The sequence below is a fragment of the Salvelinus fontinalis genome, chromosome 13 (genome assembly GCF_029448725.1).
Source record: "Salvelinus fontinalis isolate EN_2023a chromosome 13, ASM2944872v1, whole genome shotgun sequence".
Lineage (NCBI taxonomy): Eukaryota > Metazoa > Chordata > Actinopteri > Salmoniformes > Salmonidae > Salvelinus > Salvelinus fontinalis.
The window spans coordinates 36,057,909-36,068,126 of NC_074677.1; the positions used below are offsets into that span (position 1 = coordinate 36,057,909).

The 10,218-nt window shown below is 45.1% G+C and overlaps 2 protein-coding genes and 1 pseudogene across 4 annotated transcripts; 1 reads left to right on the forward strand and 2 right to left on the reverse strand.

Annotated features, from left to right (window-relative positions):
* On the reverse strand, positions 1–3,182 carry LOC129868551 (zinc finger and SCAN domain-containing protein 21-like). 3 transcript variants are annotated; one of them, XM_055942645.1, is made up of 3 exons: positions 2,653–3,182; positions 1,467–2,146; positions 1–1,293 (listed from the first exon to the last, which is right to left on the reverse strand). In XM_055942645.1, the coding sequence occupies exons 2-3, from the start codon at positions 2,129–2,131 to the stop codon at positions 405–407; spliced, it is 1,554 nt and encodes a 517-aa protein (XP_055798620.1). In that variant the 5' UTR covers positions 2,132–2,146; positions 2,653–3,182; the 3' UTR covers positions 1–404. The 3 variants fall into 3 exon arrangements, with proteins under 3 accessions (XP_055798620.1, XP_055798621.1, XP_055798619.1); XM_055942646.1 differs by lacking the exon at positions 2,653–3,182 and adding an exon at positions 2,392–2,480 and having other exon boundaries at positions 1–1,194; XM_055942644.1 differs by lacking the exon at positions 2,653–3,182 and adding an exon at positions 2,392–2,480.
* LOC129868555 (uncharacterized) lies at positions 2,540–4,723 on the forward strand (annotated as a pseudogene).
* An 885-nt stretch (positions 4,724–5,608) lies between these two features.
* On the reverse strand, positions 5,609–9,316 carry LOC129868552 (NF-kappa-B inhibitor alpha-like). Its single transcript, XM_055942647.1, has 6 exons — positions 8,410–9,316; positions 8,203–8,320; positions 7,776–7,977; positions 7,543–7,631; positions 7,116–7,346; positions 5,609–6,925 (listed from the first exon to the last, which is right to left on the reverse strand). The coding sequence occupies exons 1-6, from the start codon at positions 8,898–8,900 to the stop codon at positions 6,884–6,886; spliced, it is 1,173 nt and encodes a 390-aa protein (XP_055798622.1). The 5' UTR covers positions 8,901–9,316; the 3' UTR covers positions 5,609–6,883.
* Positions 9,317–10,218: the final 902 nt, after the last annotated feature.

The following is a 10,218-nucleotide window of genomic DNA, read 5'->3' on the forward strand; positions in this document are numbered from 1 at the left end:
AATGTTTTCTGATCTCTGTTCTGAAAATAAGTACTACCATGATCACAAACAACTAATAAATAATTAAAGATGAACTATCACCATATCAAAATGCATAAAATACCTCTATCTTGGCTCAAGGACATCTACAAAAAAGAATAAATAAAGAACAAGTAATTTGAGCTTGTTTACATGGAAACATGGGAGAGATGTTCCACCAACCAGTTCACCTGTGAAACCCAAAGCAGTGTCCTCTTATGGAACACACCAACAGAAAACACAGGTAGTTTTCGCACAAATAAATCTGCCTACGTAGGACATTTACAGAGAAAGCCACCTGACCAGTCCTACTTCAAGTCCTTGTTGTGTGTCAATTCTCACGAGGCCTCCTCCCAGCCAGGTGAAGTGCTGATAGTTATAGAGTATCAACGTGAGTGAGAGAGGTGACGTGCCCCTGGCCCTGTCCCTGGCTTGCTGTGGGAAACCTGGTGCCTCTTCATGGTGTCTTTGAGTTTGAAGGTCTGTCCACAGTCAGTACATTGAAAGGGTCTCTCCCAGGAGTGGATGCGTGTGTGTTTGTTGAGGGTGCGGCGGTGGCAGAAGGCCTTCCCACACACCCCACAGACGAAGGGCCTCGCTCCCGTGTGAATGTTCCTGTGCTCCTCCAGGTTCCTCTGCTGGGCGAAGCAGCAGCCACAGTCTGGGCACTGATGGGAAGGCGAGGGTGATGGCGGGCGAGTGTGGAAGGAGGGTGAAGGAACACCCGAGAGGGTCCCCCAGGTCAACTGTCCATCTTCAGAGATTAGCCTTGTGTACCTGGCAGTAAGATCAGTCTCGTCACTAGAAGCATTACTCCGCAGTCCGTCTATCACTGGGCTGTCCTGGACATGTGAATGATAGGCGTCAGGAGCTAGGGGTGGGGGTGACTGTGGAGAGAGGGTCTGACTGGACACTGTGGGTGTTGGATGCGTGTACATGGTGGAGGAGAGAGGGTTGTTTCTGGGAAGGAAGATGTAAGGTGTGTCCACAGACATGCTTTCATGTTCTGTTGTTCTCACAGACATTTGGATGGGCTCTGGAGGAGCACTCTCCTGATGCCAGTCAGGATCTTCCACTTCCTGCTTACACACAAAGATGGACCCTTCCTCTGGGCCCCTCTTATGCTCGTCCTGCTCCTCCTGATAGCTGGTCATCCCCACGTCAGGAATCTCTAGGCTGAAATGGACAGACTCCAGTTTAACTGTCTCCAGCTGGTTGAGAGATGACTTGGTCAAAGCATCTGGCTGATCACTGGTGCTCTGCATCTTGACACTCCTTTAAATTCAAAAAATGTAATACAATCAAGGGCACTTACATTTCAAGAGATGAAGGTTAATCATAGTGAATCGTTATGATCTGAATGTGACTAAACAATTAACTTAAGACACTGAGGATGATAGAATAACTGAAGACACGATAAGCTCAATAGCAGCCACACATTGACCTACCCTTGTTCTTGTGCCTCTGTTGAGCTCTGTGCTGTGTCTGTCTGTGTAGGGGCAGGCGAAGAGACGGTGAAGACCCCAGACCCAAGCCGCTGCTCAGCCATGCTGATTGCTTCCTCCATATCCCTGGGCTGCTGCTTTTGCACCCAGGCACCAGCCTCCTTTGGCAACAGGGACAGAAACTGCTCCATGGCAACACACTGCTCTACTTGTGCAGCAGTCCTTAGGTCAGGCCTAAGCCAGTGCTTAGCAGCTGAGTCAAGCCTCTGCCCCAGCTCTCTGGCTCCCTTTTGGGTGTCGTACCTCAGGGACAGGAAGTCCTGCCTGCTCTTGTCCTCCACAGTCCGCATCTGTCCCTGTACCCTGGTCTGGGAGGCATTAGTCAACCCCTGAGGTCTGATCGGTTGACTCTTCTTCTGTGTCTCCTCTTGCAGCAGCCCAGCCAGCCTAGCAACCCAGTCCTCTGGGTCTTTATCTCTCCCTGTTGTCATCCCAGGCCTTCTCTGTTCCTCTTCATCCTGCAGTGAAGACCGGTCAAGGGTTTTGGTTAAACCATCCTTGACCAGCTGGCTGAGGACCTTGGCCTGGATCTCCCCCTGTCTGGTCAGTGCTGTCAGCTGTTGTTTATGCACATCCAGCAGGGACACCAGGAACTCAACCACATTCATATTGATTGCAGGTGCCTATGGTGAGAGCAGTAAAATAAAACAATAGACTACTGGATCACAAAGGCATATATTACCCCAAAATCATTGCTAGCTAATTATTAGAGTCAAATTTCCAGTAGCTTCACTGCAACTTAACTAGTTAGCAAGGTGGACAACGTTAAGTGGATGATTTAAACGTTGTTTTTTAAATGACAGCAAAATGATATTATCTGAAACGGTATTACACAGAATAGAACATAACTCAAAGTAATAGAAGTTACCTGTGATTGTTAATTACTCGCCGTAGACGTTTCAGTAGCTAGCTAGCTACAAATAATATTTTGACAACAATGGACGAGAGGAATGTTTACAATGTTACACCACACAAGCGTCGTCACAATCAAATGGTACCCCCCGGAAACAATAGAAAACGGGTTACGTAACGTTAGCTAGCTAACTGTAGACTAACTTGCACGAAATACAATACGAGTAAAATACCAAAAGAAGCCTTAGCCTCACGGTCAGTAACGTTATTTTTCTACCTGTGGTTTTGGTCAGCTTGATAGTCGGTGAAAGTTGTCTATAGCCTGTCTTGTCAGCTAACGTTAACTTAGCTAGCCTACTGAACTGAGCTAACGTTAGCTAGTTAGCTAACGTTATCCCTCATCCAGAGATACATTTAAATGAGCTAGCTAGCTAGATGTACAGCCTTTTAAACTTTCACAACCTTTTGGATCACGTGTTAGAAACATAGCCAATTAAGGCTGAGTTGGCTATCAACATTTTATTTCCACAGAATGTATTATAAAGTTACACCCAAGTTATCATCATTGCCCAGTGGCACAATCATTACCAAATGTCTGTAATCATAGAGACTTCAAGAGTGGAACCATGGAAGTTGTGCGGTTATTTACAAACCTACTAGCAGTGCACAGACAGCAGCTACAGGCCCTGACTGTACATGGGGAGATCCAGACTCTATGGCACAGTTACTGGAGAAGGAGGAGCTCAGGAGAATGGAGCCCAATGTGAAGCTGGAGGAAGTGGAGGATCAAGCCTGAGCCCAGTCAGGGCAGAACAGAGGCTACAACAGCAGGGCTTCAGCTCTATGAGGTACGACCCAGAGAGGCCACCCAGGGAGCTGGGGCAAGGGCTGGAGAGTGCTGCCCATTACTGGCTCCGAGGAGGACAGCTGTGGATGTGGTGAGGTGTGTGGCCCTGCAGAGTTTTGTATCCCTCCTGCCCAAAGACGTTGGAGACTGAGTGCTGAAACAGTGCCCCCAGGAGATGGAGGAAACTATCTGCATGGCTAAGGAGTACCTGAACAACACACCTGGGGAGTAGAGCAGTGAGATGGACAACCACTCTGATGGAGAAGGGTACTCTGTAGACCAACAGAGAGAAGAAGCTGCAGGGTACGGAGTGTTTCTTACACTCAAATATGTTGCCTACAAATATTGTGGGTTTATTGGAATGCATTTGTTGATATGTCTATTTCAATTTATTTTCAAACATGCAGAACCTAAAGTTAACTGAGAAGATTAAAGTCACAGGACTGTGGCCAAGGTTGTTTCTGAAGAGGATAGACGTGTCCAGTCTGCGAGTACTTTAGTTTCAATATAGATGCCAGACATCTGGATGACATTTACAGTGAGGATAGGAGACTTGATGGGGAAGATGATTTTGCTGAACATGAGGACTGGGTTAAGGAGGAGATCAAATACAATAGCCAGTCTGAGGTAAAGGTTGAGATTGGATCAGCCTCTGAGATGGGACAGTCTGTTGACATGGCTAGAAATACTGAGAAGGTTGAGAGGGGTCAGCTAAGAAACATAGCAAATCAGATGCCTGTCTCTGGGAGGGTCAAGAGATGTGTATCTGCCCATCATCTCCTCGTCCAGCCCTAACACCGCTGAGAGAGACCCTCTCCTACCTGAAACGTAAAAACAAAAGATCCCTCCCATAGACCAAGCCACTGCTGTCCTGACTGTGGTAAGAACTACAAACAGGCTGACTTTGTCAGTAAACACAGTTGCAGTGCCTTCCCTAAATTCCACTGTCCTGACTGTGACCAAACCTTTACTTCTTAAACATGCCTGACCCACCACGGCAGAATCAATAATACAGTTGTGGGCTGCCCTGAGTGTGGAAAGCAGTTCAGGGACAAGTATAATCAAAAAATGTTACACGAGGACCCACACAGGTGAGACTCCTTATACATGTACAGACTGCGGGGACGTCTGTTTTCAGCTGAAAGGGCTGCAGGAGAAACAGCAACATCCACACAGGAGAAAGGCCATTCCGCTGCAGTGTGTGTGGGAGGGCTTCCATCACAGCTGCAACCTGACAAAACACAAGCTTCTTCACTCCCAGGCGAATCCCTTCCTCTGTACCTGCTGTGGAAAGATTTTTAACCTCAATGACAAGATGCTGAGGCATCTGAGGACGGTGCACGATGAAAGCATGTTCCCTTGGATGTGGTGCAGAGGAAGGGCATCTTCCCCTAACCCTGCCTTGTTAATAATGCTTACATCTCAGATCCTTTCAACTGCTTTAGTCCCAAACCAGCTAACTAAATTACTCCATATGTTCAACAATAAACATTTAACATCAGCCTACTTTAGTGGACATGATTTATTATCCACATTAATCTAGCAACATTTAAGTTACAACACCAGTTTCCCCATGATGAACATTTAAAGAAGCACAAAGACTATTTTGGATCTATAGACTGAGTCCCTGGAAAGTGTGACCAATGAGTGCAGATACTATGATTGTAACGGGCGGCAGGTAGCCTAGTGGTTATAGGTTTGAGCCAGTAACCCAAAGGTTGCTGGATCAAATCCCTGAGCTATTCTGTTCCACGGGTGCCATGGATGTCGATTAAGGCAGTCAACACACTTGAGTTGTATAACTGACTAGGTATCTTTCCCTAAAGATTGGTCAGAAGCAGCTGAATGGATTGTACAATAGCCTGAGAAACTGTCAAATTCTATGCACAAATTGGTTTACATCTGTTAGTGAGCATTTCTCCTTTGCCAGGATAATCCATCCACCTGACAGGTGTGGCATATTAAACAGCATGATCATTACACTTTTCCCCATTGTGCTGGGGACACTAAAAGGCCACTCTAAAATGTGCAGTTTTGTCCCACAACACAATGCCACGTCTCAAGTTGAGGGAGCCTGCAATTGGCATGCTGACTAGGAATGTCCAGCCGAGCTCTTGTCAAGATAATTTCATGTAAATTTCTCTACCATAAGAGACTTATTTAAATTGACTTATTTCCTCATATGAACTGTAACTCAGTAAAATCTTTGAAATTGTTGCATTTTGCGTTAATATTTTTGTTCAGTATAATTATGTAGCCTCGGCTCCTGGATGCTGTAACTGCAATCTGTATCGAAGCTGTGCATGGAAGTAAAGCTTGGCTACAACTTTGATACAGAATCCATACTGATGAGTGTTCAGGGAAAATAAACAGCAGACACTGCATATCCTCTTAATACTCTATACATTTTACAGTTTTATTACAATAATCATGTAGACATCATGCTCCTGCTGACGAGCAAATACAGAGGCATCCTAGCCTATCAAATCACCAATCAATCCTTTTTCAAAAGAATACAAAAATAAGTCAAAAATACAGAAAGCAAATATACACCAGATTAAACCCTTGTTCTGAAGGGTCTCAGTGTCTGCTTTTTGTAGCTCCGTCTTTAATTTGTGAACTGTACATCAAATGAACTGAATGACATCACTCCAGGGTATTCCAGGGATAGTCATCAGGCCCTGGTTAGAGCACTCATAGTCAGGGACTGATTCATTACTAAATTGTCACATCACATTACCCTCTACCCATGTGATAGGTCAAAAAAATCTCAACTCATATAGACTTGCAGAGGTTCCCAAATGCCGTTAAACGATCATTTATTTAAACTTGAAGCAAAGATGATTTAGCAATGTGTTGAGTTTGCCCCTCTCTTTTCTCCTCCCATCCCTTGTTAACTACTTACCTTGGCATGCATAAACCTCTACCGTATGTACATTCACATCTTCCCCTAACCCTGCCTTGTTAATAATGCTAACATCTCAGATCCTTCTAACTGCTTTAGTCCCAAACCCACATCTCTCATCTATAGCCTTAAAGATAGAATCCGCAGTAGGGGAAACTGCGCCACGGCTGTTTTTGTTTTGTTGACGAAGCAGAGCTGGGGAGCGTTGGGTCTCATGGTAAAAATAAATGCACTATATACACACTGCTGTTCTATCTCGCGTCCAATCATGTCCGAGAGAAAAACACAGTTCATTGTTTGCAGTAACTTCTTTGTTGTTGTCATATCGCAAACAGGTGTGGCAGTTTCACCATGAAGGACTCCAGCTTTAAAGTTGGAATCTGTAGTGGTGAAACTGGCAACTAGTTTGACAGAACACAGCTTTTGTTTGGATCATTCTCCCATGCGTAAGGTAGGCAACACTAGTCTTGGCAAGCTTAGCTCCAGACAAACACTAAAACCATGTGACCCAACTAACATTAGCTTTAGCTAACATTAGCACAATGTAAAGGAACTAAATTGACACAGGAACAACTGATCAATTAAATCGAGTGACTTAAGTCCTGACTGGGTTGAGAACTGGACCTACTCAGCAGCCTTGCTATATACAATTTACAGACACACATACATACACAAACCACACACACAAATGCACATCAATCGCTTAGCCCAACAGCAGCACCATTACTCCATGTGGCTCAGGTTCCATGTTCATTGTTAGTGCACTCGTTGTCCATTGATAACAACGTCATCAAACTCCTACAGGAGGCAAACGCAGAGAACAGCAGAGTTAATATGACTCCAATGTCATGGAGTCATATAAACCCAATAATAACACTTACAGCCATGATGGACACTGTGTGACTTCTGAAATGTCAATACATCTATGACAGACAAATAAAGAAGTTCATATCTGCAGTGCCAACTAACTCCCCCAGACCACCCTCACCTCTTCACTCTCCCTCTCCTCTTCGTCCTGGGCCTGTGTGTCAGAGGCCCCTCCAGCCTTGATCAGGGCCTGTACCTCCTTGTTGGGCCTGTGCAGGGAGCAGTAGAGGGCTGTGTGGCCTGCATAGGAGGGCTGGTCTACATTGGCTCCCCTCTGCAGCAGTAACTGCACCACCCTGGGGCTCTGGGACTCCACGGCCCAGTGGAGAGGGGAACGGCCTGAGCCTGGGTCCTGGGGGGGCAGAAAGGGAGAGAGAGGCAGTGAGTGGATCATCATAACCTTTAAGTGTAATTATCTTGCTCAGCAGGTGAGGGGACCTTTAATGACTTTAATGAATGAAATGCTGAGGCATGTTGGAACCCAGCAGGCATGGAAGACCCACCCTGTCTATATCAGTCTGATATAGTAACTACTGTGGGCTACTCACCCTCTGGTTAACATCAGCTCCTGCCTCAATCAGCATGCTGATTATGTCCTCCTTGCCCCTCTGTACTGCCAAATGCAGTGCACTCACCCCTAAAAGAGGGAAAGAAAGAGAGAGGGAGGGTGACATTACAAATAGAGAAACCTAAAAGGTAAAACAGGGATGATAAAGTTACAGTATGCAAAGTTTCTAACAGTACAACGACAGGCTACATGTCGTCTGTGCGATCTGTGTACCTGAGTAGTTGGTGACGTGTAGATAGTCGGTGCTCTGGCAGTTGGAGGTGATCTCTCGTACACAGTCCTGCCTCAGCTCCCTGACAGCCAAGTGCAGCGGTGTGTTCCCTCCTCTCTCCTGGAGCTCAGCACTCGCACCGCCCCACAGCAGCCCCCGCACACACTGGGACTGGTCCACTATGACAGCCAGGTGGAGGGCAGTCTGACAGAGGAAGTAAGGAGGAGGAAGAAAAGAAGTGGACATTGAAAATAGAGGAAAACACAATAGAGACAAAAAGTCCCCAAAGTAGGAGATTTGAGAGGGCCAAATGAAGAGTGAGGAGAGCAAGAAAATGAAAGTGGACACATGTTAATTACATGTTAATAAACCCTACAATGATGGTGTGGCTGATCTCAGCTCAGAAGAGCAGTGTGTCCATGTGCTTACCTGTCCCAAGTGGTTCTGGATGTCCAGGTAAGGCACCCAGCTCCTGTCCAGAGCTATCACCCCCAGTAAGTATTGTACGAAGGCCCAGTGCTCATGGATAAGAGCCAAGTGAAGAGCCCTATGAGCAAAGGAGATGTTTGAGATAACAATGACAAATAGCCAACAAACTGCTGTTCATTATGTGAATAGTAAGGAGAGCATACTCACGTGTCTCCATCCTCAGACACAAAGTTCAGTGTGTTGAGCATCTCATCTCTCCTCTGTCTTTCCTCCTCCAGGCTCGGTGCTGCTTGCCTCCCACAGTCATCGACTGTGTAACTGATAACTGGTTCATTCAGGTGCATGGTCCCCAGCCCCTGTGATATACTCCCCACCGTCTCATCTGTAATTGAGTCCCCTATAGCGGAGTCCAACCTCTCTCCACCACCCAGTGAACTAAAGTCCATAGGGTGCTTGTCAGTGTCATCCAGTGAGGAGTAGGAGGCCGTGTGAGGGGACCTGGGCCCCCAGGTTTTGGATGTCTCATTGCTGAAGGAGTCATCCAAGCTCAGCGCTGTTCCACTCAGACATTCTAGCCCACTGTCGCACCAATCATCCGGTGCAGAAGTACCCAGAGTTTCGTGTTTGTCAAGCCCGAAGCCAAGTATAGGCCGTGCATGCTGCTTTCCAAAATCGCACCTGGGCTGAATACCAGCCATTACGAATACTGTTGCTAGCTAGCTATTCGTTTTTTATAATAGACTCTTTTGCAACAGCTGGTTAAAATCGATTGATTTTATTAACCAGACAGTTTGCGAAAGCAATGTAGCAGGCTAGCTGTGCTTTCAAGCTGGTAACTGATGTCCAAGCAGTTAGTTAGCTAGCTAGCACGCTAAAGGTGCTAGAGGACCAAGTCTACGAAAACAGCACAGGGCGCTGCATCTAAGCTCTAACTGATATCATCAAAGTTCATCTTCACCTGATAAGGTTTTTCACGGAGTAAAATAAATATAAACGTTACCGTGCTAAATTGTTTACAGGTCAAGTCGTCTCGCGAAAGGAGATGTCCTGGGGAATTCCCAAGCCTCTCCAGCCAAGTCTGTTAGAAGGAGTAGGTCCTGTGCGCATGCGTGAAATTGCATATCCGATAGGTCCTTTATTACTGTACCACGGATAGAACAATGAGAAAAACATATTTGACTGTACTGCTCTTATAGTGAGATTAAATCAACGTTTATTGGTCGCACCGAAATGCTTATGTTACTAGCTCCTAACAATACAGTAAAATGTCAAACAAGTACACAAATAATAATAAAAATGTAAAAAACACAACACACACTAAGAATGATATGTACAGCAGTAGATATATTAGTGAGCTATGTCAAGAATCCAGTATATAAGCACATAGTACAAAACCCCACGGCAAAATTAATATAATTGAAGGAACTTTGCGGAATATAAATATCGACTATAGTTCAAAAGTTTGGTGTCACTTAGAAATGTCCTTGTTTTTGAAAGAAAAGCAAATTTTTTGTCCATTAAAATAACATCAAATTGATCAGAAATACAGTGTAGACATTGTTAATGTTGTCAATGACTATTGTGGCTGGAAATGGCAGATTTTTTAAATGGAATATCTACATAGAAATACAGAGGCCCATTATCAGCAACCATCACTCGTGTTCCAATGGCATGTTGTGTTATCTAATCCAAGCTTATCATTTTAAAAGGCTAATTGATCATTAGAAAAACCTTTTGTAATCATGTTAGCACAGCTGTTCTGATTAAAGAAGCAATAAAACTGGCCTTCTTCAGACTAGTTGAGTATCTGGAGCATCAGAATTTGTGGGTTCAATTACAGGCTCAAAATAGCCAGAAACAAAGAACTTTCTTCTGAAACTCGTCAGTCTATTCTTGTTCTGAGAAATGAAGGCTATTCCATGCGAGCAATTGCCAAGAAACTAAAGATCTCGTACAACGCTGTGTACTACTCCCTTCACAGAATAGCGCAAACTGGCACTAACCAGAATAGAACGC